Below are 27,535 nucleotides of genomic sequence, written 5' to 3' on the forward strand. Positions count from 1 at the left end.
GTTGTTCCGCTTGCTCTACTCAGTATTGCTTTTCAAAGTTCATAAATTTCAGAGGTCTAAATCTAGCAGTGCAAGCAGACTAAACACATATATTTAAAGTGGAGTACATTCTGCCCTGTAATATAAAGCCAAAACTCGAGACTATTTCAATGACACAGTAGTTGTGGCAGACATTCGATTTCCTTTTTGTAATGTGTTTTTCAAGAAAACTACCTGCATAATATTCTAGCTTAAAGTGTAGGTCCTCTTTATAAATGTCCTAGTAAGCACCCATAAGGTGTTCAGGTTTTGGCAGGAAAGATATGAATAAATAGATTTGGGGTTTAGTAATTCATACAGATATTTTCATGAAACAGCACAATATATTTTAAAGGACACTGCCAATTGCTTTAGAAATTTGGAATTTTTCTAACAAATCTGTATGAAGTTTTAAAGTTGCCTGATGTCTTTTATTTGGAAATCCTCGTATCTACTTTTAGGTCTGATCGCTCCTTGAAAGTTTCACCTGGCTGAGTTTCAGTCAGGAGGATAGCACATATATACTGGCAAATGTATAATGTAAAAGACAGTATGGATATCATGTACTGATGTACGTTGCTTTGTAGCAATATATTTCTTGGCCTTCCTGTACAAGAATAAACATACTGCTGCAAAGCACCATTATACCAGGTGCTTTATTTATACCTGGTGCACACCAGAAAGAAATTCTTTACTGTGAGGGTGGTGAGGCACTGGAACAGGTTGCCCAGAGAAGCTGTGGCTGCCCCCTCCCTGGAAGTGTTCAAGGCCAGGTTGGACGGGGCTTTGAGCAACCTGATCTAGTGGAAGGTGTCCCTGCCCATGGCAGGGGGGTTGGAACTAGATGATCTTTAAGGTCCCTTCCAACCCAAAACATTCTATGATTACATACCATTATGACTGTGTTTAGAAACACAGGAAGGCAGAGTTAGGCTGTGCTATTATACCAGTACATTTAAAGTGATGTAGCTTTCTATCTAGTTAAGACTTTAGGCATGTGAGTTAACAGCCACTGCATCTTGTCTAGTGTGGTTCCTCATTCTCTCTAATTTTCCTGTCTGCACACAGGCATCATTGATGATAGCAGCAGCCGTGTGCTGAACTCTTGAAACAACATAAATGACTTGATGTTGTGCATGAGGTAGGTAATATCCTGCAGTTTCTCTTGCACATATGTTTTCCTCTGCTCAGAGTCTCATTCACTTTGCAGGTGAAAGCACAGGTGTAAATGGAAGGAACCACTGGGAGCATGAGGACAATTTGTTGCTTTGCACGTCACACTCCATATTCAAAGCACAGTATTAAACAATGACCCTTCTCTTTCTGGAGCTATTATTTTTAAAAGGAAGTCATATTCTATCTTTTAATGTGCTTTTAATAGAACCTAATCTTCAGGAAGCTACACTAGCTAAGGTGAAAATTTGTTGGCTCTCCTTTAACAAAATGTTAATCCAAAAGGGTTAATGTGAGTCTTAAATCCCAAAGAGTTAAAACCAAATTACACTATACTTTGAAAGCTAATTATACAGAAGCATACAAAAACATCAGAGTATTATTACAATATCTCTCTATATATAATATGTGCAAAATTCAATATACAAGCTTCTTGTTACTCATCCACATTTTTTTTCAAAATAATGTAAACCTTAACTTATTTAAACCAGTATAAGTAGTTTGATGTTACTCCTGGGAAACAAAGATTGTCGGTACAAGAACCTCCATAGCTTGGAGGACAAGCTGAACATGGGACTCCTACTTTATATGGTGCTTCTCCGATCCAATTCCCCCTGAAAATGAAAAAGGAAAAAGAATGCTTAGTAATTTCAGAGAGGAAGAAAAAAAATTCATTAACCACACTTGTTTTGAGTGATTGAAATTAATGTCTTCAGTGATATCCTACAAATGCCTTGTTACTGAAAACATACATTAATATATTTCTATATTACTGACAAACTGATTCCCAAAAACCATCAGGAGAATGACCATGTCACCCTAGACCAGTGGTCCATTCCATGTTCTTTAGTGTCTGTGGTGAAGTCACAGTCTTCTTGCTTTTGCTACAAGTGATTTTTGATTCTCTGAGCCTGGGACAAAGTATTTTTTACTGGAGGGCTATATTTATGAGAAATTAGCAACATAAACATTGGTGCAAGGTTTTCCTTGACCACTTTTTGTCTGGCAGTTATCTTAAAAGCTCATTTTTGGAAGGTGGAAAACCAAACTGAGCTAAATCTTACGTTGCACTACCCTAAATCCACATTGTGAAGCTCTGAGACTGAATTCATAGTTAGAGAAAAGGGAAGATGAAAACTATTTGCACCAGTAATGTATTAAAAAGAACTGTAATTTGGGCATTTGTAGGGGTCTCATAGATGTTAATGGGAGGAGAAGGTGGGCCCACATCTGGTGAGTAGAGCTGTGTAATAGAGCCCAGGGGGAAAGGGGTACAAGTCTGGAGAGTGATCATATGAAAAGAGGTAACTGAAAGACACAGAAACATCTGAAAAACTCATCCAGACTTTTAGGTGCTTCTATAAACCCCAGGCTTTTAGAGATTCATGTAACACTTGTGATGTAGGCAGAAAGAAAGTTAAAATTAGATTTTTATTTAAATGTTATGTCTCACTGAGCAGAGAACTTTAGTTTGCATGTGACGTGGTATAGCAGTGAGTAATGCAATTATTTAAGAAACATTTTCTCATCCACCACCTCCCAGCCAGTAACATTGGATCAAAAGCCTTGGTCTGGGTTGTGCTTTGGAAGAAAGTAGGAATCTCTCAAATAATTGCTCATTCCTGCTTCTCATCCAAATGGGTACAGCAGACTGCGTGTTCAGGAAATATATTTAGTTTGATAACAGATATGAAAATCCAGAAAGAGTTTGCTAAAAGACGATCTCTGCTTAATTTTCTAGGCAATGCACAGCTCATTTGTGTGAGTCCATTAGATAACCAGGGGCAGGGCCTTTCTAAACTTTTCAATTATCCTCCTTAACTTTTTTTTTCCTGATTTCAGAAGCATAGATATTTCTCAACATTACAGCATGGCAACAGTGAAAATTACTGGAGTTCTAAATCCTAAATCTTTGCCAAATTCCAATCTTAATAACTCAGGTCGGGGCTGTAATACTCACCCCCTTCTTCTTTAGAGGAGTTTCTGATATGTTGGTTACTCAGAAGGACACAGCCTTTATTGACCAGCAAAGAGACTTCTGCATGTGTGTCCAAGGACTCTAAGCCAAATGTCCTTAACTCAACTTAATTAATTCTTAGGAACATAAACTTAATCCGAGCAAGACCACTCAATATCCTTTTTGAGACTGTGCAAGAAGTAGAAGTGAAAATCCTGATTCCACTACCCATGAATCAAAGGTCTACTCAAAATCTCACCCAGAGAATAAGCTTGTAACTCCAAGCTTTGGTTTGCTGTTTGAAAAACTGAGATTTTTAGACTGAGAAAATATAAAATATCATTAATTCATTGTTAACTGATACACAAACAATGCATCAGTTTTCAATAATGCCTAATTTATAAAACCATTCTTTTCCTATATATGAACATGAAAGATGTATTCTAGGAAGTTTGTAAATTTTAATATTTTTTTCCAAATGGAGATACATAAAAAATAATATTTGGGTTTCTCTTATAAACTTTGATTTCACTTTGTCCATGTTGTGGAGCTAAAAGTCAGATACAGTTTTTGCTGCCTGATCTTTGCTCCCTCATGTTCATTTCTTACCACCCTTTTCTAGTAGATATTAAAGTCAAAGGACAGAAATATCCTTGATTTCCAGAAGCGTTTTTTTCCCAAGTCAGTTTTCTTACTAAATCCTATCCTCTTTTAAGTTGCAAAATCCTTAAAAATTCTTTTACTCATGTAACAGCTAGAATAATGACATATTCTTGCATTTACTTTACCACAAATGGACCTGTGCCACTGAGAGTTTATGGAAAACATGCACAATTGATTATACTTAGATTCCTATACAGAACTATGGCTTTGCCTAATACACAGTCAGAGAAACCAGCCATCTACACTGTCCATGCTGCTTTTGAAACACTTGTCCAAACCAGACCTCAAATCGAAGCTCTCCCAGAGCCACACTTTATTGATTCATTCTGCACTCAGATGTAAGTTTGGGATGATGTCTAGGAAATGCTGGGAGAAAATTCATTTCTTCATTTCAACCTAACACAGATCTCTGCACAGCTACCTGATACAGGGCCACCTATGGGTGTATATGACCTATACTTTAAAGGACCTTAATTTGGAAGGCAAGATGAGATTTGTAGACAGTGAGCCTAGGTAGACAGACTTTGTAGGAAACCTATGCTATCAATACCTTTATGTAGCATGGTCATAAAAAAACAGGTATCTTGTGGGCAACAACATGTGTTCACAGTAAATCAACGGCCTGATCTACCGTGGGATTGCTGAGGAAGTCTAGCTCACCATGAGTATATATAACAGAGTGAAGAAAGAAGGAACCAAAAGCAGAATCAGCACAAAGGAGGAAAACAAAAACAAAATTAAAATAATAATAACAACAATAACAGAAAACAAGTTCTTGGTTTTGTTCCATACACATCAGGTTATTTCTTTTTCTTCTTTGTACACCGAAGTCATGCATTTTCTGTACATTCAGACGTAAAGTCAGAATGAAGGAGCAGCCCGCAGAAAAAGCACAAATAGAGGTCAAGCTAGAGAAAAAGGAGTAGCAGTCCTACGAGAGGACCAAAACATGCATGAAGTTTAAAAATAAATATATTAAAAGAAAGCAACTCACTTTGGGGCATAGTTGCATACCAAGTAAACAGCTCGTCGCCAAACAGATCCCCAGACGTTCATATTGTGGCATGTGTGGATTGCGCAGCCTATACGATTGGAAGTGGCCCAAACCATCTGAATAAATATTTATTATTGGTGAAGTCCAAATTGAAAAGAAATATATAGATATACATTTATTTGAGAGAGAGCTATAAATACATCACAGAAAAGTCCAGCTTTGGACGGTAGATTTTGAATAGAAGAATGTAATTTATATAACCTGTGTGTAATGGGTGCACATGGGTCCATAACATCGCATGGGGCACCTGGGGTTGCAATCCTGAGGATAAGGGAAAGCATAATCCTTCACCTCATCATACCATGGCTTTACCAGCTGGAGAATAGATCGATACCTGGGTTTATTTAAAATACAGAAAGAAAAACATGTCATTTTAGATTTAGGTATTTTGGAACTTTTTGCTGCTAATTCCTCTGATGGAAGTCACCTAAATACACATTTCTCCACATATCAGTAGGGGCACAGCATTAAGCAATAATACTCTTAAGCCAAATGAACATAGATGGATATAATTTATTGCTAGAATATCGGGTGACATTTGCATCAGTCTAAGATCTAGATCTCAAAGGCTGTTCAAAGGCTGACAAAATAACTATTTTGTTCGGTATCTGCCTACCTTCCAGTTCTTACAGACAGGTTCTGGCCCAAGAATCTCAGTAAGTAGGAAGGTCCATGGTCCCAAATGCATGTAGCAGCCCAAGCCTCTGCAGATTTGGCAAGAGTTTCATCCCAAACCTGACAAAATAAAATAACCTTAGCAGTAGAACAGAAAAAAACAAATAGCAATCACAGTGCAAGAACACAAAAAGCAAGTATCTTAACTCACAAATATACTATCATAACACATCAGATCTGTAACTAGGCAGAGAGCTACTGAATCTGAATTCAGAAAACTGTGGGGCAGGATGTACACAATCTAGCAGGATTTGCCTTATCGCTGGACAGAATTCCTGCCCACATCATCAGAGAAAGCCAAATATTCAGATGTCTCCCTTATTTTCTGGAAAAGCCCTTCACTGAACAGGCATTCTCCTACCATCTTCCCTTCTGTGTTGATGAGCTCAATGTGTGGAGAGGAGTGAAACATTGGATGGGACTCAGAAGGTAAAAGTGAAGGAGAGGCACATGAGGAAGAACAATTCAGCACAGGTATTACATACTCCACAGAACTCCAACGCATTTGAAATAGGATCTCAGGAGTATCTATAGACAGAGAGAGTGTGTGTGTCAGCTTTTCATATTTGAGGCAACAAGGTCAAGAAAAGGGATTCCACAAAGTCAAAGACTATGGACAGTTTCCAGGTGCAGTATGAGTTTCACCACTTTATTCTGCATGGAAGCTGACATTGCTCCCTGCCTGTAATGAAAAGATTAACAGCTCTGTAAGAAGAGACAATTTGACTTCTTAAGTTCTCCAATGATAGGAACATGACAAGTGAACTTAAACACTGTCTCCTTTATATGCTTTGCCTGATCATTTAAATGCTTGATTTGTAACTCTGCTGTTTTCTTCACAGCAAATAGGCTTGCCTCAGCAATAACAGAGGTATCAGCAATAGAACCTACTGCACCACTGGAGCTCCAGATAAAGCATATCTCACTGGTATATTACAAGTACACACAAATCCTAGTATATCTTAGCGTTTAAGTGATACTCAAGTAGGCTGTAGATTCTGGAATTAGATGTACATTTTGACTACCCCAAGTTGAGTGTTTTGGTGCAGGATAGTTTTAGTGAATTGCAGGTAGAAAGGCAGGAACAGAATGTGGTAAAATTGCGTACCCAGCCCATCACAGATTTTTAAACACAAACCCAAACTTATAAATCTTCAGTGGCTATGAAATAAAGAGTATGCTTCATGAGGTATGAAATAAGAAGCAAAGTCAGAAATAAACTTCTCAAAGGATGAGGTGGCCCACATGACAAATATTCTTTGTACTATGAACTAATAATGATTCCTAACACTGAATTCATAGTTTAAATTTTACAAACCTGCAGAGTGAAAAGACTGACCACAAATCATGGACTAAGACAGCAATTCATGCCCTGACTCTGTCTGGTAGTTTGTGAAATTTCTCTAAGTGAAAAGGACAAAATTTAATAAATTTTATGAAATTGCTGTATCGGTGAACCAAGCTTTTGCTAATATGGAGTGGGTGAGGTGCCTCCTACATTAAAGCTGAAGAAGTGCAAAAGAGATCAATATGAAGCCCTAATGCAAATTATCTTCCATTCAAGTGGAACCACTTTAGGGAACATAAGATGGATAGTGCTTAAAGCAGAGCAGATTTACTTCACACCCGTTTGTAAAAGATCCCAAAACAGTGAAAGCAAATTGTCAGTAAAAGGATAAAACAGAGAAGTGTTAGGAAGAAGCATACTAAGAAGGAATAGTCTTCAGACCAGGGAACACTTTGAGTTCAGCTCTGAAAAATGAAGAGAGTTTCTGAGAGGAGTTAGAGATAAGTCTATAACTTGAGAAACGAAGGCTAAGCTGGAGCACTAGGATACAAGAGAGGAGACCCCAGACTGCTATGGCACCATTCAAAACCCAGGAAATGTTCCAAGGCCCAAGGGGAAGAAAACTGTGTACAGGCATTTCTTCTGCTTTGTATCTCTGCCATTAAGTCAACTAGCTGCAAAAAACCCTTTATAATTTCTGTGGTATATAAGCGGTCCCCTTAAAGAGGGGGCAACAGTAAGTACTAAAGAGGGGGCAACAGCAGGTACAAGCATAAAACTGTGCCTGGGGACTGTGCCTGAGAGGCCAGGGCCACAGTCAGCGTTTGGAGCCTGCCCAGGCCCAGGGGAACAGAGGAGCACATGGGTCCAGCACATGGGTCCAAACACAGCTGCCTGGTGTGCATCCACATGGGGCAGCTCCGCCAGGACTGTGACACCCCATAAACACTCTCCTTTGCTGGGATTAATCATGCTTCTGGCACGAATGCTCCCTGCCAGGAGGCTGAACATGAGGTTTGCGTGCTTGCTCCCAAGTGACCTGGCTGCAGTCCCACAATAATCTAAATGTGTACTGTATTTGCACAAACAGCACCAAGCTCCTGATTTCCACCCAGCATATTTTCGCATACTAAATTGCCTCGCAAAATAGCATGTTAGGTGTTTGAAAGAAATGTGAAGACTGGATTAGGTTTTCACTATTAATGCCCTCTCTAAACTAGGCATGGCACCCGCCTTGGACAGCAAGAGCATTGCTAGTCTACTTTCATTTCTCCTTAGCTTCATTTTCTGGTTCTCAGGAATCATCTGCAGCATTTGATTGGTAAAGTTTCAGGAGCTTGTTTCAAACACAGTTAAAAAGCTGTGGGTTTGGCATGTAAGCATTACTGTGATATATAGTGTGCTCTGCTTTCCATTATCTATTCACTCTTGACCACTTTCTGGACATATGGAATTTCTGGCAAACAGAAGAGAGAGAAAGAGAAAGAAAATAACCACTGAATAAGAAATAAGGGGGAGGGGAGCATATGCAGCACCTTTTAATTTCCTCCATTCCTTCATTAGCAGGCTGGTGAAAAGCCTCTGTACAGAGTTCCCTCCCACTACGTAAATCATTTGTATTTCATGGGAGAAGATGAAGTGCTTCACCTTTATTTTATTTTCTTATAAGAAAAGGTGGTCTCAGTCTCTCTAGGACTAGCTCTAGATCATCTCCACCAGAAAGACAAATAATTAATATGGGCTGAAGCCGAAAAATTATTATCTCATAATGACCTAAAATCTTCTAATCTCTAAGATCCTGTACCATGAGTTCACCCCTTTCAAAACAAGTCTGATCCTGAGTCCACACTTGTATTAATCTGTATCTCAGTTCAGTCCCCTGTTTTGGGCAGGTAAGAAAACTGGGCAAAGACATTTAGATTTTTGAACCTATGAGGCTTCATTGCTGTACATAGATAAACAGCATATAAAGAAATAGAAAAATATCCTAAAAACAGAAACTGAAGTAACCTGAAAGCCAGAGCAACAGTTTCTCTATGAGGATAAATTAAAAAGTTCAAGGTAATTAGCAAAGAGTTTAAAAAACAGTATAACAAACAACATTATAAACGCTGAAATGATGGACGATCCAGTGTTTCTACTAAACATGCTAGAGAAAGCCGTCTTACATGAACACAAAATTGTAAAAGCAAAAAGGGAGAAAGATTTGCATACTCAGTGCCTCAAGATCTGAGGAGGTGACTCATCCTCAAATGCTAATCATGCAAACTCCTAGTGCCAAACTATGCTCATTCTCTCCCTGGGGATAGCAAATCTTCATTTGCTAGGTCGTTAGTACTTGCAGAGCAGTCACCTTCCTTCCACCCAGTATAAAGATCCCCCTCCCAAACTCTCCAGATCACTGATTTATTTGGTCCAGCATGGAAACCTTCCCCACTCCTCAACTGGGTCTAACTGAGCTGCGATAGAGTTAAAGCGTCTCACCACACTTCCACTGGCAACTTGAAGTGAACATCCTTTGGCCAATTTATTTTTCTTTCTTCAGCCAAAGATTATTTTCCTAGAAAGCTGTCCGACTGTGCTCTCTGCATTGCTCCCTGCAAAACTACACTTCAAAACTACACTTCACTTGAAAATTGTCAAGAGGACTGAATACAGGGAACAGGCCAGTGCTTCTACATGGGGAGTTTCAACATCAGAGACCACTTTACGAGGCTTTATGAGGCAGCTCTGGGGTGTTCTCTGCACTCTGCAGAGCACATGCTGGTTGAGAGTTAGGACTAAAATCTTAGCATTAATAAAGTCAGCAGGAATTTTGCCAGTGAGGCCAGAACTTCACCAAAGATGTTATTTTTTTTGTTTCATTCTGTAAACAAATAGTAAAATGAACTCTTTTATTCCCATAATGTATAATAAGCAATGGAGCACAAAACGAAATCTCTTTCATTTTGAACGAAATTTCTTGAAGCCCAAAAAGCAATCTTCCTTCCCCAAAGGAAGCCTTTTAATGTTGTGGGTCACAGTTCCCTCATACCCTCCCTTTCTATAGCTGTTTCTATAGCTGTATCTCAGTTGTTCTTAGATAATTTATATGTAGAAGGGATGGAGTTGCTCTTTTGTTCTTTGTTGGAACAGCTTTGTTGGAACAGGAGGTCCTGATCACAACTATTCTCTTAGGTATTAATATGATGGTGAAGCTGAATAAACATGATGAGGATGCAATATTACAAAGATCTGTCCACAGCGTTTGCTGAAAAATAATTGGCTGTTCCCTTCCTCCATTAATAGCTATGCTTTAATCTGAGGAATGGTGTACATAACCATTTTTAACCATAACTTGAATTTAGAAACACTGTTCTGCTCATTCTCATTACAGTCAGAATTGTACTCCTAATATCAATCATTCAAACAGAGTAGCTTTCTTTTGACACACTTCTTAGGGGGCAAACACTGTTGCAGAACAGGAGGTAAACCTGAAAGCAACAACGTACTTCAGACAGCAACCTCACTACTTTACCTGTAAGTAGAAAACATTAAACAAGTTTACAAAACAAATTAAATGAAGCACTCTTAATCCGTATCACTTGTTCTGACTGCAAGCTTTCTAAAGGACTGTTGTATTATTGCAAACATACTACTACTCTCGATATATTTACCCTGTGGTAATTTTAGTTGAAAAGTAAAAAGTTTCATATTCCTAGTTTTATATGCATTACTGCAACATCTATTAGCACAGCCTGAATACGCAAACTTTGCTGAGAACATCTGTGAGTGATGGATATATGAAATAATGGTTAAATTACACTAACTAAAACAGAGCAGGGATTCAAAGCAACATTCTCAGGGTCTGAAGCCCATCATTGATGCTAATGAAACATCAGGCCTCAGGATTTTGATGGGGTCAAGGAACCATGTCATTTGGGATCTGTACCTTTATTAAAGCAGGGGACATATATTCACCATAGGCCTTCAGTATGACTAGGTGAAATAGTTAATATCAGACCCTCCTTAAGGACCTTCTGTTTTCACAGAGCACCCCTCTTCGCTGCACAACGGGTTGGAGTCCTTTTAGTCTGGCTTCATTATATTTGTACTGTGTAATTACATAAAGGTTAGGAAACTAAAGCTTTTACTTGTGTGAGGTCTGATTCAGGACCTCTAGATAGCAGTGACGCTCATGACATGACTGTGTTTTTTCCTTAAATTAACCTGTCTCAGTAAGATGGTCGAAACACAGGCTCCACAACATTTCTGCCTGGAACCAGTATTAAAACACTGGGTTTCAAGCTGACTTTGTGATATGTCAGTTGGCAGTCCACAGGCCTCTAGGAAGCAGTCCATGTCTCTCAGAGCTCAGCTTGGCCATCCAGAGGATGCCAACACCTGGAGAAAACACTACGTCAGGTCATTTTCTGAGATTTTTCCATAGCTGGAAGAGCTAGGAACATAATAAATAACTGCATTTAATAAATATTAATTTCATAATTTGCTGATTAGGAGGAAAAGCTCAATCATAGAAGTGGCCATGTATATCTATTACTTTAGCTCCTTGATCACACACCTTAACGTTTCCCATTGCTTTAGAGAGAACTTTTTTGACATTTAGGAAAAAGGAGAGAGAAGTTTTCCTTATTCTGTCAAGGCTTTCTCTCATATTTTGAGTAATACAAATGAGTTCTAGGATGTTATAGATCATCCAAAGTATCACTAGCTAAGTCAAGAAAGGAAAGGATGACTGTCTTGGAACTTTACATAAACCCTTGATGGATGCTTTTCTTAAAAACAGACAATTCCTACCGCTGCAAGTGTGAAAATATTATATTCTTAAATTGCTTTTATGTATACCAGAATATGTTAATGACTTGTTTCCCTTTTCTGCAAGAGAATATCTCCTCACTATTTGAAAAATAAGCAGAATTTCAACATTTCATAATTTTAAAATGAAAAAAAATCCGTCTGGGCTTCTCTATAAATATCCAAATGGGCATCCATTTCTATTACATCTCTTCAACACTATGTCAAATAAAAAAAGACAGACAATTCATAATTTTCACTTTCCGTGTTGTTGACACCTACCCTCAGATTTATGATCTGATTGGTAAATTCTGCAAAACATGCTGTGATTTCCACCCCCCCCCCGCCATGGAAAGCAATTACTGGCTTCCTCCAAAGTCATCAGTAAGGTCTGTCAACACTTTACTGCATTTACTTTCCTTAAGAGTGATGTTACATTGTCTTTTTCTGATGACTCACTACTTCAAAAGCAAAAATAAATTACATGCAGATAAAATGTTTATTTCAGCTTTCTTACAGGTAGACAAAAAGGACTGTAGAATACCTCCTAAGTTAAAAAGATACTTAAAACAGTAATATCTTTAGAGCCAAAAAGGTAAATTGAAAAATAACATTTTAGCTGTCCCACCAGAGAAGCCACACCTGAGAAAGAATGACTGATACTGTCACCTGGAATTGCATCCCTTTGCAAGTTGTTCTTAAAGTTCAGAATTTGGAAGAAGAGGACGTTAACATCCATTATTACTGGCAAATATGGGGAGTGCAAAAAAAAAAAAATCAACCTACTCTTTGGTAGTCTGGTTCTTCATTATGCAATGTGTGGAGAAAGGAGAAGTATTATTCGGATGAGGATGACCATTTAGCCCAGGATGACCTTCCATGAGAAAGCTAAAACATTTTGAATTTTTCTCCTGATTTCCTGATATTTAGAGACAAAAATTTATCTGTTTTCAGATTAATCAGATACCTCCCCTGAAGTTCAGAATGCAGATTTCCAGTGACAAAAGAAAATATCTGACTTACTATTGTTATACCTTTATGCATGCCTTGTTGTATGAGAGACATCATTACTGAAGCAAATGGCAACGAACTCTCCTCTCTCTGCAAGTAGTCTGAGATGGTTATTAATGGCAACCAATAGCAAGAATTTGTGACCTAAATACAAAGGGAGCAGAATGCACAGTGATACACTGTATTCATGCTCTTCTCATTCTGTGTGGATATCTGTGTGTAAACTGGATGTTTTTAGAAGCATAGAACTTTACAGCTCTCATTGTCCCAAAGAAAATATGAAAAAAATGTTAGAAGTAGGAGCACTCCTGCCCTGAGATTGCCAGCAGACAGACTGTTAGATAGAAGATATGGGCTAACTGGGAAATCCATAAAGATATGTTTTTAACCTGGTAGCCTAGGGGGGCGTGCTAATGATCATTTCAAAGCATTCAAGCAATACAGAACCATGCTTCCATTCTTCTTTTGCCATCATAATCCTTAATTTTTCCTGGCTCAGTTTCATGGCCAGTAGCAAGGAAGCTCCCCTCACTTGCACAAGAGTACAGGAGAACCTCAGGAGAGCATTGCTCTGAATATTAAATACCAGCAGCAGCCCTCAGTACTTTACTGTTTGGTTTTTGTGTTTGTTTTTGATTTTAACGTGACATATCAGATAGGATAATACTCTGCATATTTCTCAGCGGTAAAACAAGTACTTTAAGCAAAACATACATATCCTAGTCACTCACTACCCTCCTAGGGATTTCCTGAGTGCCCAAGGGGTGAGGGCTGCTGTCCGTAACGCTGTGACAGCCGCAGCATGACTGGCCCCTCAGCTGGCTGCTGTTGACTGTACAGCTGGAGTCATAAGCACCAGGTACAGGTTTGAGCACAAATCCAGAGCGAACAGGTGAAGTTCACTGTTTTAATCACTCTGCTCTTCAACAGTTTATTTACACGACTGTAGTCACACGATGAAATTGCAAATGAAATGTTGGGATATGCAATTCGAATACAGTTGCACGTCAACACTGTTACATTTTGTAGTAATAGAAAGCGGCAATTTGCTTGCCAGTTTGGCATCTTATTTGTCATTAATAAATGTTTACTGTGGACTCACATTAGTGTCTTCAGATTGTTATACGGCACAAACAAATCCACAGCGGTTTCTACACACCTCAGAAAGGTGGCCGGTAGGACCTTCCTTTGGCAGTAATCAGTCAAAAAAATTAACCTTTCTACCTCAGACTTCTGATTTTATTCTCCATTAGCCCTGTGCTTCTGCATGTTTGCCCAGCTGAAGATCAGAAGCTCTTTCTTCCAGAGTGTCAGCAAGTGGGAGAGAAGAAAACCTCAATTCAAGCGATTTCTTCCTATGAGAAAAACGTTGGGAAGCTGAGATGAAATCCGACGTGTCCAGCCCACCTGTGCAGCTGCACTCCACAGCTGCTAGTGCAAGTCCCAGAATGGATTAGCAGATGTAGGCTGCTACCCTTCAACATGCAGGTCTTGTCCTCATGGGTCATTCAGCCATGCAGCCTCGCACCAGCCGTACCACTTGCACATGTGGTGGCCGTTTTCTCAGAAATCCCACAGTAGCATGCAGGGCACGCCAGAGTCCCTTGCACAGCTTCTCCTCGTTTCTTTTGCATAGTCAAACCTGTAGCATTTTCAGGTTCAAAGGCTTTCTGTAGGACCCCCCACCACGTCCACTACGCCAAATCTGGCACAAAGCTTAATAAAACAAGCCACCAGCCCTTCTGCCTCCATGCTTTTGCAGCAGAGTGACTGAAAGAGCCTCATCTCTTTGCCTTCACTTTTTTCAATACATACTGTGTGATGAAAACATATGAGCTCATTGGAATTTATAGACAGATTTGGCAAACTTTATATATTTATTTGGGCTCTGAGATCATTTGGACTCTAGGCTGTCTCTCTCTCTCTCTCTCTCAGAATATGAATACTTTTTGCTCTCAGCTGCCACCTGTTAGAAATTTTACTGTGCATACTGTAATTGGTGCCTACCACATGTGCAAGTCCCTTCCTAAATGCATTAGGTAATAATTAGAAAGTTTACACAGAAAATTGCCAAAGTCTACCCTCTAGAGAAAAAAAAATCTTGATGGGGATCGCAGTTCTGTACTTCATTCTTTCGTAAATAAATAGAGGGTTAATACATCAAGCTGCTTGTCCAATACTCCACTGCAAGTTAAAGTAAAACTGTGCAATGTTTTATAGTCAATTTACTCTCATATAACCAAACCTCTAAACATCTGATTCACACTTCTGAAGGGCTCAGTATTAGAAGGTCTCTCTTATAGTAATCAGGGCATCACGAGACAGATGTCCAGGAAACCTCACTGCCAGAAATTCTTTTCTTATGAAAATTCAAATCCGTATTTTATACAAAAGTTTATATTCCTGGGTATCTATCTGGTCCAAATTCAAAGTGCTATCATTTGAAGCTTGACCACTGATAATAGTCAATTTGTTTCTTCTAAAGGTTGTCCACATTTCTTTTCATGTTTGGCACCAGGCTTTTAAACAATAAGAAACAAAGAAAATTGGTAGGCTGTCAGATTTAATAACAATAAGCTTCCCTGATATGCTATTATTTGTTTAGGTTTTGGAAAAGTTAAATATCAGAGCGACATATCTTAAAATATTCCATGCTTTCCTAACCTACTGCAAGGCATATTTGAGTTGGCAAGAGCTTATCTCAGAAGTGGTAACAAAAAGGACCAAACTTTGTCTAGCTCCATGTCACCCTAACAATTGGTCATAAATCTGAAGAGGAAGGTGTCTGACCTCTATCATTTTAAATATGATCAGAGTAAATTGCCTTTTCTGAAAACCACAAAATGTGAATGAAAAATGTATTTCTTTTGTGGTGTTTCATTTCTCTTCTATATGAAAAACATCCACACTTTTTACTTTTTTTGTCACTAACCACTGAAGCTTTTCATTAAAACAAAAAATGTTCTTAATTTCTTCAAAAGTTTTCAAAGAAAATACTTATTATTTTCTAAGTAGCTCTAACTGAAAGATATGGCAGCATGACACAAAAGAAAACACAGAGCAGCTTCTTCTTCCTGCAGGATAAAGAATAAGAACAATAGTTCTTTATTCTCAGAAGAAAGCTCAATTTAAGATTCTTTCTCTTGATACAGATTAACAGATATCACTGTACAGATAGAGAGGCAAAACCAATCCATTCTTAGTTGATAAAAATAGATCTCAAACCCCATCCCAGGGCACCTGCAGATACATTCATACATGGAGGTGTCGGTGCTGAAGACAGTATTCTGTGTACAAAAAGCAAACAAGTGGTTATCCTAGGGTTTCCATCTCTTGCTGTCTTTAGGATATACATTTCCACAGACCCGGACAGACTATTCTTCTTTTCAGATTCTCTTTTCAGGTACGGAAAGAGGATAAAAATATTGAGAGGTTTAAGGTTACTATCATCTCCATTCATGTATGAAACAAAGTACTGTGTACTTTGGATCAGGATTCTTGTGAAAAATGCCCTGTCTCTGTTTTTAGCCAAGAAGTTCAAGAGGTGCTACATTTAATAATAAAGGAATGTCTAATTCTGAGGGCTCTGGGCAGGCTGCTTTTCTATCTGAGACTCTGCTAGGTTGTTTTTTGTTTGCTTAAACTCCTAGAAGGCTTTCTGCTAATACTAAATTTAAATAATGTAAATATTCTCTTCTAAAACACCATCAAGATGGATGTTTTAAGATTCTTATGCATAAAACATTGGAAAGGAGCTCTAATACCAAATCAAGTTTAACACAGTCTTTATCACAATATTTATCAACAACAGCATTTTTGGGGAAGTTCTTCAGATTTTTAAAGGAACGCCTTCCAGGAAAGGTCCTTTCTGCTCAACTCTTAAACACATCTGTCATTCACCCTGAACATAATTGATGGCTTTTGTACTTCATATAGCTAGCATCCACTTGGATTTGACCCTAGATGAACACCAGTTTAGTTACTGAGACTGAATGGGGGTTCCTAGTCTTTTATAGATGAAACTGCTAGAAAAAATGAGCAGCATCCTGCATCTCACTGATACCCAATGAGTAGGACAGTGGTGCAATATGAAATAGATAAGTGAATAAACTCACCTGTGAGGCAAAAAGAGAGCTAGGTAACTCTATTGTGCCAAAGTTAGCAGAAAGTGAGCTCCATCTACTCTTGCTTTTTTTCATCTTACTGTCAGTTGTCATGTTTTGACTCCACTGCAGAAAAAGGCTGAGTATGCTGTAAAATGACTGCTTCTTTTCAAAGCTGTCAGGCAGACAGACACCCCTAACCGTAACCATGTAAACCACATCAGTTCTTTATGTTTGCTTCTAATTTTCTGAGAGGATTGATATTCCAGAATTCATTAGCCTGACACTTCTTCTTCAGACACTCCTGGTGCTGGGTTATGGTACCAGGCAGAAGGGACGTAATCAGTTGGCTAAACAGAAACACAAGTGGGAGGAGGGAGAAATTGGAACCAGTGAACACATTTCACCCTTACACCGCTTCTCATTTGTTCTCACCTCACTTATCTATCCCAGCATAGAGCAAGCTAAAAGTTCTGGCAAACTGGGCTAGGAGGATTACACTGGGGAAGCTTCGAGCTCCTTGATATCTCTCCTCACAGAAGACTGGGATGAAGAATACTGAGATTGTCTTTGTGCTCTGGCATGATGAAAAGCAGATTAAGATCTTTGTACCCTGAGTCATCATCTGATTACTTTATTTCAACCTTCACCATGTATACAGGATTTAAGGGAACAGAGCTATTCAATGGAAAAAGTAGACTGCCAGTAACTTCGAGGGTAAATTCTCCGTTGCATTATGGCACTTGGGTCTTTAAACATGCATACTTAAAATGATGGGCCTAATCTGCTTTGACATTTAAGGGTGCTGTTCACTGATTTAACAAAAAGAGCTGTAAATGGAGTGCAACTGTAATTTGCTCCAATATGCAGAACATTGTAAAACATGCATGTGGAAATTAAGGAAGCATTATATGCATGCATGTATCTTAATTATTGACAAGAAAACTGTCAGTAAATATATAAAAGGTAATGTCTGAAATGAAAAGGGAAAGAAATTCTATTGGGCAGTTAAAAAGTGCATGTAAAGATTAATTATCTGAGTTTTAGAGTGAAATATTTAAGTTAGACATTTGGAAATAATTTCTATTCCTAAGGTGAAATATTTGCCAAGAGATGTGACTGAGACAGCATCACTATATGTGTTCAGGAGTAGACAAGATGAAAACCATATGTATTTAATGCAGAAGGAAGTCCTGCAACAGGGCAGGGATAAACTATATGAATTAAGAGATCCTATCCAACTCATTAGACATAAATCTTGAAGAAACTAGCCCTGCAATCCTTACTCACAGACATAGATGATTTCAGTGGGACCACGTAGAGGAGCCAGGGCAAACAACTCAAAGAACAAAATGTCCTCTAAGATTTAGAATGGTCTGTAAGAAACCACATTGACAACAGCAAAAAATAGGTAAACAAGTATCAGAAATGCTTTTGAATTGGAGAGAAAAACCAAATTAACTCACTTTTTCCAAGTCCATTTAAAAGGCTTTAGGTATTAAATAGGACTTTGGAAAACCTGAAGTCGTTTTTTTCTCATTTTGACTTACCCATCACCTATTGCATATTCACAGAGCATTTTTAAGATCACCTTGACAATAAGAAAATTTTATCAAGACTTCCAAATTTAGGAGTGAAATAATAATACAGTTATTTACATTTGTGACCACTAAGTGAGCTATTTTCTTGCTTCTCTGACCTGACTTAAGTTGTCTGCAGATCTTCATGGACAGGAAGAATAGTCTCCAAATTCATCACCTCACCAAAAAGGGTCACTCCTGGGGCATACAGAGTGCACAGATTTCCCCCATGACTCACACAGACTCCCTCACAGGACTACAGGAACTTCTTTTGGAACACAATTACTTTTCTTTTAGAATAACAGTTGATTTCCTTTATCCATTTTATCACAGTCTTTCAAGTGGATTTACTAGAAATGAATAGGCTCAGATTCTCTGTTCCCTTCCAACTTCTCTGCCACCAGCTCATGAGAAACTATCTTTATGTTGCCATGAAATAACTCCTGGGTATCCAAACTAACTCATTCCAGGCTAGTCTGGGAATCTTTTACTATTTTGAGTCCTACAAAGTAACATGTTCAACAAGGGGCAGATTTTCCCAAATACAAAAGTGCATTTATGCAATCACTGAACAAAAAGGAATTGAAACTATTTCAGAACATCTTCTATACATAAGCAGGCTCAAGTTTATCTAAAGCATTTTTCTGCTCTCAAAATCTTCAGACAGCATTCTGCAAACATTCAGCTTCATGTTTTTGAGTGTGAAATCCTGTCCCATCTATTACACTTTAGACATGCTACTGCCAGTCTACTAATGACTATGTTGATCAGTAGTGGGCTCAGGACTCATCCTTGCAGAGCCAACAGTGAACTACTCACGGTTTATCCTTCAGTATGGCTCTTTAAGAAGTTATTCAGATTACCTTACAGTACTCTAAACTAGAACAGATTTCCCCACATTGCCTATGGGAATGCCATGGAGGACAGCGTTCAATGTTTATTAAGGCCCAGCTGTATCAGTTACTGCTTCTGCTTGGTACATGTCAAACTGTAAAGAGCATGCCTATATGTAAGCACCTGCTCGACCAGGTTTTGCGTGCATGCAGTGACTTGGGTTGCCACAAAGACCATATGAACTTTTAAGAAACTGGCCTCAGGTGAGGATGATTGTAGGAAAGTAAAAATAACATTTGATTCTCGTAAGAACAGATATTTCATTAATGAAAGTTTTGGGAGCCTAAAGATAGTAACAATGAATACTAAATGACATGCTTTATGAGACTCAAATTTCAGTTGGCAACATACTGCAAATCTTTACTGGCCTACCGAGTAGATGAGATGTTCCAGAAAGGCAACGCAGGCCTCTGTAGTACAGAATTAGCATTCAAAGAACGGGATTTGTTTGTTCAGACTTCCATTGGATTTGTAGATTTACATACCTTTCACACTAGAGAGCTGCAGGCAATTCTGTAAGCCAAAATATCTTGCTAACATTTTTTTTTTACTGAGAATAGAGTAGGTCAATGTAACTTTTGGAATGTGCAGACATAGCTGAAGATTGGTGCTCTACCGACTGAGCTATTCGGGCTTTTACGGTAACATTTCTACACCTCACTTTTTCTGCATCATGAATTTTATGGAATCTTTCTGCTTTCTCCAGAAAAAATATGCAAAGTCAAATGGATGACTTTCACCCTTTGCCAGGTCAAAATTATGGTGTCATCTTTCTTTCTGCAGGTATGGCGTCAGCTTTTAGAGCACAAGCAAAGACTGAAGAATAACAGTCTTAGGATAAGGAATAATGAAGGATGTCATAAAAAGACCCAAACTAAAGAAGAGACCATTACTTCTACATTATAGGCCTGAAAGTTCTTCTTTCCTTTCTCTTTCACTTTCCTTCACATACGCACTGACTCTAGATTTGTACTTGCATAAAAACTTCCAGTTGAAGGCATACGAGAAGCAGAACCAAAAGGAGGACTACTTTAAAGTCTGACACATAGGGTGCTAATCTCCCAAGAGAAAGATTTCCCAAAGTCTAACCGGCATAAGACACATCAGTTTCTTTCACTAGGGACTGATAATAGAACAATGGCTCCCATCATTGCTTTTGGCTCCCCAGCTGTCCACTTTCATTGGGGACTGCATACAGCAACAGGCTGGAACAGCACTCAGACCCACCTCTCCCAGAGAGAATTAAAACACTCCCCCAGCTCTGTTACTGCAGTGTTCATCTGAACCTCCCCTACCTATCACGTGTGCATTCAAAGCAATTCTTTGAGACGTCTCATCCAAAGTCCTACAGCACACAAACTTTCCAGGCAGTAGGGGCAGAGAGAACAATGCAAAAGGAATTCAAAATACCTATAAATGCACTGAATATGTGAGAAGTAGACTGCATCAGAGGAAGGAACAGAAAGTGCCAAGGAGAAAAGCCCCAAAAAAGGTTGGGTGTGGAGAACCGGAATCCCAAGAACCAACTGTATAGCTATACCCTGAGTTCTTACCAATAGAGAAGAAAAAGCAAATGGAACTGTACAGAAGTGAGAATGTGATACAGCATTCATGAGAAGAACAGAGTTCCTAACAGAATTAGGAAAAAAGAACAAAACACAATTTAATATGACTGTGGAGAGAGAAAAGATGAGAAAACATCTTTTTCTTGTGCTTCCAAACTGCTTAGTCCTTCTCTACTTCAACATACTTACAAAAGATTTCCACAATCTACTGCATCTGTAAGTAATTCCAGCTCTCTAACATGTGACATCCTTTTTAGTCATTGTTAGGGGAAATGGGAAAGGCCACTTTCATCACTACCACTGCACTTTTCCATGGAGTTCAGGACAGGAACACGCTAACATTCTTTCAGCACAGTGTACATTGTCTGCTGGTAATGACAACATGCTTGCTATCTTATTTATGAAAATGAGTATTGAGTGGCACAACATCTTTTCTGTATAACAGTGGCAATCTTATGTCCCTGTAAGACACAACAGATGCTGTGCATACACTGAAATTATACAGAGACCAAAGAATGGGCTAAACAAGTTCAAATGTGCATTACTGATACAGGGGTCCCCAGTCTTGGTACAGCTTACACCACAATGTCGCCTTTAAGACACTCCTACCAGAGCCTTTCTGTAGCCACAGAGGTAAAAAGTCGATGATGATAAATTTGTTGAAGTTGATAAATAGATGATGCCATGGCTACAAACCAGACAGCAGAGTAAGCTATGAGTGACGTTGCTCACTGGGCTTTTTTCATTCTGTAAAGTTACATGGGCCACACACAGACCGACTAAATTCTGAAAGAGAATTGGTGGCAAAGGGGTTGGCTGCCACTTGGGGATCCAAGTTAAGTTGCACTTTGGATCATTACCTACGTAGCTTGAGGTGCTACTCTGAATTCTGCAGCATGAAGGTCACAAAGTACTTTCAGACTGGGAAACCACACATGAAAGAAAGCCTTAGACCTTGCCCTTGAGAATACTGATGGAGCTGATGATGACAGGGGCATAGGTACTCATTGGTACTGGTAAAAGCAATAGTGAGAAGAGCAAGGAACAGAATAGCATGTAAGCTGTAAAGAGCACAGCTTCACTCTTGATTTTGTATCAAACCTTGCACAGTACCATTGCAGAGCAAATAGAACAGAATACTCAACGAATACAGGTAAAATCTTGGCAGTTTATGCATATGAGTGCATTAAAAGAGATTTAATCAAAAGAAGCTTGCTTTGCCTTTTGAAGTTTTTTATACTGAACAGGCTAAGAACACTCTTGGGAATATGACAGGGTGCTGGCTTCACTTAAGCAAACTGCAGGAGCACATTTTTAAAACATACAAGCCAAGGAAGGGCATGGTAGGCTGCCATTCCCTCAGACATTACAACAAAGTTTATTTATGCAGAATCAAAGGAAATGTCAGTGGAGAGCACAGCAATGAAAATGATGACTGAGCCTGACTTCTGACCTCTCTGTTTTTTCTGCCTCTGACCTTTCCACTTCAAGCTTCAAACTCAGCCTATGGTATAAGCAACAGGCCTTCATCCTGCAATGTTTTGAGTGCACTCAGCATTTTGACGTGCTGCTGGGATACGCTAAACAGATTATATGATCAAATCCAGATTTAGGTAACATCTGTAATAGAAAGATTTCCAAACTGTTAGTCATTAGCTGCTAAAAAGGAGGAGTTGTTATTACTATCATCCCCTTAAAGTCAAGCTGATGGTGTCCTGTTCCTCAAACCTGTTAACTGTCTATTGTAATATGAGAACTCTGCAACTTTAAGCTGATATTATGGTGCTGACATAACTTGCCTGTGCCTTCAAAACAGTGTGAATACCTTACTTAAAAGGTAACAAATATTTTTGCTTGGCCAACCTATGTTTAACATTAGAGATCCACAGTATGCATGCATTCGAAGTTGGGACACAAAATAGCAAACACGCTGCTTTAGCTAGTAGTGCCAAGTATGAAATCACAGCGAATTAATAACTTCTCTCATACCTGCAGGAACAGATAATTCACATAATGAGTATTTGCCAATAATGGGAAAAAGTGCCTACTACAAACATAACATTTTGAGCACACTGGAATCCTACGTACTAGAAAAACTTTTAAAAGCAGCATTGTATTTGGTGGAAAAATAGAAGTATTAGGTGCACACTGTGTAGTTAATAAAATACATGAGCATGAGACAGTGCATCAGATGAATTACTTTGCGAACAGTTTTACCATATTGTCTCCAAAAGTATTATGTATGAAAGAAATTAGAAATGGTCATTGGCTACCCTTCTGCATAGATCAGGGCAATGACTTTCAGTGTACTTCACAAAAGCAATGGGGCCACTAATGATGAGCACTTTAAACACATGTGATCACGTGTTGTGATCACATAATATTCCTCAGGTCAACAAGCAGTTAACTCACAACACCATTTACTTGGGTCCCAGAAGCTTCACTGGGACTACTCACCAAAATGAAAATTCAACATGGCAAGCAAAAGGTTCAGAGTTCAGTATTTAGCTTTTGCTTGCTTAAGTTAATGCAACTTTAAAAATGTAAGGAAAGAACATTTTAGTAAGCAATAACAGTTAAAAATCATTTATCTACTTAACCCTCACAATTTGTTTAAGAAAATGAAATCACTGGCTTACAGTTTGTTTTACTCTGAAATAAACAAAGTTCACTTACCATATATTCCATGTTTGAAGCAGGTGGGAAGACTTTGCCTCTCACTTGATTATGATAATCAAGAATGGCAATCATGTCATTCTGCGAAATGTAGCGCTTCCGCCTGGCTTTGGGAATTTTTGCAGAGTCCAGATGAGCTGCCAAAGCTGTCTCAATGTCAGTGAAATTATTTTCTGACAGGAGTAGGTCAGTGGAGTTGGGTAACACTAATGCACTTGTTTCACAGAGAATGGAAAATAAGAAAGTACAACTGATTGCAGCGATTACTGTCATTTTGGGGCCAAAGGAGAAAGATAGGCCACAGAGGTACTCTGCTTTAAGTCAGGGCAGTAGAAAACAAATCTGTAGAAGAGAAGATGTCAAAGATGTGATTCTGTACATCTGGGTAGCAAGACAAAGTGAACTGGCAGGCTGTGATCAGAAAAATGATTCTGTCAGCTCAAGCACAAAAACAATCCAGTCAGAACACGTGTTACTGAACAATTTTCAATAACCATATTAAGTGATAATATGTTCTTACTACAAACACACCAAAGGAAGTATCATTATACCATGAATTAGATGATCAGAGCTAGCAGTACTGAAACAGTGACAGTGCTATCACACCAGATCAGTCCATAAACCACACTATAAATCTTAAATGGGGAGACTGCAAGAGAGCTCACAGCATGTTTTCCACTGAAAATGAAAAATACATCCTAGGCTATGCCTATCCCATACGCATGGATTGTTTTGACACAGTGTGTCACAGATAGACTAGTAGGCAAGAGACAACGTATAAAGCATGGAAGCAGGATATCTTAGAAATAGCATTCAAATCTTCAGCAAAATGTGATGAGCATTGATAAAACTGCATGCAAAACAAACTTACTGAGCTGAATGGCTTACCTCTGGATAATATCAAGAAAAAAAAGAATACAGTCTATTGTTCTCCCAGTATATATAGCACTCTCCTATATGATGATATGAACCTTTGTGAAGGAGTGTCTCTTATTACAAACCCCCAAAGAACAAAACTCTGCTGGTTTTGAAGCTTCTGGCCACAGGAGCTGCTAACAGCTTTTATATGTTACAGTCTGCAGGAGCCAGAACAGGCAGTTTCTCTAAAGGTCTCTGCTTAGCAAAACGAGAGGGGAGGAGCTCTGCAAAGCACACAGGCAGCGATTGGGTGGCATCCCTGGAGTGTAGGTGGTTTGGAAATTGAGTCACACCCCCAGTTTCTATAGTACAAAGAGGCAACATGCAAGACTCTCTTTTTTTCCCTTGATACTTCCTACCTTTTTCTCCTCCGTCGTCTTTTTTTTTTTTTTTTCCCCTCATTTCACGAGCATCATGCTGGCTTGGCAAACGTTATTTTACGCAGCTCCTCGAGCACCCGAGGACCCTCCCGAAGCGCGGAGGCTTTGCAAACCGCTGTTGCCCCAGTCACGGGAAACAGAAGCCGCGGAGCGCCGTCCCTCCGCGCCGGCCCGCGCCGAGCCGCTCCGCGGGGTAGCGCGGCCGGGCTGCCGGCCCCGGCGGGGCGGGGGGTGTCCCCGAGCCGTGCCTGGCGGCGGGAGGGCCGGGCGGGCGGCAGCGCGGGCGAGCGGGCCCCGCTCCATTCATCGCCCAGCCCCGCGCCGCGGGTGCCCGGGGGGCTGCACCGCGCTTCCCTCCCGCTGCGCTCCCCCGTCGTCCTCCTCCTCCTCCCTCGCCTGCTCACCCTCAGAGGCACAGACACGCAGGACAAAACTCGAGGCAGGTTGTGGCTAGCCAGCATCAGTTACCTGAACGTCTGCCCGTGAGAAACTACGGGAGCAGCAGGACCGAGAAGCTCTCGCCAGTGCTTGGGAGATACATCTGTTTCTCATTAACTAGCATATAGCTGGAATTATTTAAGCGCAGAATGGTCCAGCCACTCACACAGCAGAGCTAAGGGCATAACGCTGAGGCCATGACGAACGCTAGCGGAGAGAAGCAGCAGCAGCCAGCAGTTGTGTACTGGGGACGCGGGATGGGAGCAACGCAATGTCAGGCTGATCCCCCACCAGGGCGAGGTGACCTGGGGCAACCCGTAAAATGAGACCCTTAAAAAGGTGATCGCAATACTTTGCAACATCATAAAGGAGCTAGGAGAGAGAAACACAACCGGTTTGGTATTACACCAAAACTTCAGGAGTGCTCAAAAGTTTCAGTAGCTCTATTAGAGAAGCAGTATGGGAATCGGGTATTAAGGAAGCGAAGTCCAGTAGTTAGAGCACAGGGCTGGGAGCCAGCACTCACGCTCTCCTTTTGGCTCTGCTACTCACTCGCTGTGTGGCCTAACCCAAGCCATTTAATCTCTGTGTGCAATCTCTCCAATGGTATAATAGTCTTCTACAGAGATGTTGTAAGGCTCAAATAACTAGTGCTTGATAATGTACTTTGTGACAAAAGGTGCTAAGTAAGTATAAAGTATCATCACTAATTATATTACTATATGTATACCCGGCCTGTCCAAAATTGCTGCTTACAATGCAGCTGCAGGTATTCCTTTACATGATTATACAAGAAACTTTAACACATCATTTGTCTTTGCAGGACTAGAAGTTGGATGATTTGTTTCATCCAATTTTCTTTCTTCTGAAATGAAGTGCATATTTTTTTATATTAATGTCAAGAACTGTCCACCCATTGTTTGAATACAATGGGTATAATTCTCAGCTCCTTTGAATTGATGCAGGTCCTTTGATTTCATCTGAGCTGCAATGTTATCAAAGGGAAGACACCAGTTTAACATCTCAGGAAGTTCAGAGCGTAGATTTTACTAGTTAGTCACATTTTAGATTGCTATAATTACTTCCTCATACTCACCCTGTGGCAGTACTTAGAGGCTGCTATGACATAGGGCTCTACACAGAACAGCTAGGATATGCAAGCAAATACTGTAAAATAGCCATAATGTTCACAGCTATAAAACTGAACTGTACTTCCCTGAGAACAGGACATCTTTTGGGATTTCTTTTATTTCCATTGCTTGTGGTTATTGCCTAATTATTTGTTTCCATGTTTAACAGGCAGTGTAACTACTCATCTAAATATAGAAAAAAAGGTTATGAGCAATACTAACAAGCACAATAGCAAAAAGTATATTGTGAACATGGAAGGCCTTAGGGCATGAGAGTGTCTTGACCCAAGCCTGTTGTACTGATAAGTTCTCAAATAAGAAGCAGTGACAAATAGTGAAAGATCAATAGTAACTCTCAAGCTTGACAACTAAGATACCTTAGACAATTACATGCATGTGTGCATTCAGTTTTCTTCTGAAAGAAATGAGTCAGTGACCTGACATGCAGTGAAAATTAGCAAGCAAGACCAACAAAGCCACACTAAAGTCCTCATGAAGGTCCACGCCAAGGAGAGGAATGGATAAAATGAGGAAGAATGAAGAAAAGAAGCATCAATGATGCCCGCAAGTTTTCAAGAAGAAAAATGAGAAGTGGATGGAACCATCTGCAACATACATAAAAAGAAGTATTTCCCGACTTTTCAGCCCACTCAGAAAAGACAAAGAGCGAACAATCAGACCAGTGACAAAAGACAATTACAGGCCAGAGAGAGACATTAGTGAGACCGTGGAATGAGTCAAAATATCTATAAACCTAATTAAGAACAGAATGTGCCAGCCGAGGCGGCCACAACATGGTTACTGAGCAGCCTGGAAAAAAAAAAAGGGCAATAATTCTTGTACTTAATGTCGGCAAATGTTACCAATGAAAAAAAGTTATACAATCAAGAATGAGAAAGAGTGTAGAAGAAACTAAGAAAGAAAAATCACTCAGTTCATCTTCTGAAAGACTCTCAATTCTAGGAAATGGACTAGATTTTAAGGTTTCACTAGAAAATACCTACTTTTTCATAGAAATAGTGTTCAAACATAGGAAAAAAGTAGAAATGGCAATACAATATATTAGCATAAGGTCTAGATTCTGTCTGGGGGATTGGCTGTACAGAGGTATGAGTCAAAGAGAACAGGATATAAATTTATGAAATACACCATCTTTAACTTCATTTCATAACAAACGTGATGACTCACAGCACTCATGGTTATTCTGCAATGTATTCC

General features: G+C 39.4%; 1 protein-coding gene across 1 annotated transcript; it reads right to left on the bottom strand.

Annotated features, from left to right (window-relative positions):
* Positions 1–1,630: 1,630 nt before the first annotated feature.
* Positions 1,631–23,724, bottom strand: PI15 (peptidase inhibitor 15). Its single transcript, XM_074847150.1, has 5 exons — positions 23,452–23,724; positions 5,482–5,600; positions 5,067–5,199; positions 4,806–4,921; positions 1,631–1,805 (listed from the first exon to the last, which is right to left on the bottom strand). Exons 1-5 carry the CDS (start codon positions 23,722–23,724, stop codon positions 1,670–1,672), a joined length of 777 nt encoding a protein of 258 aa, XP_074703251.1. The 3' UTR covers positions 1,631–1,669.
* Between the last annotated feature and the right edge of the window lie 3,811 nt (positions 23,725–27,535).

This window comes from Strix aluco, chromosome 1 (assembly GCF_031877795.1).
Source record: "Strix aluco isolate bStrAlu1 chromosome 1, bStrAlu1.hap1, whole genome shotgun sequence".
Taxonomy (NCBI): domain Eukaryota; kingdom Metazoa; phylum Chordata; class Aves; order Strigiformes; family Strigidae; genus Strix; species Strix aluco.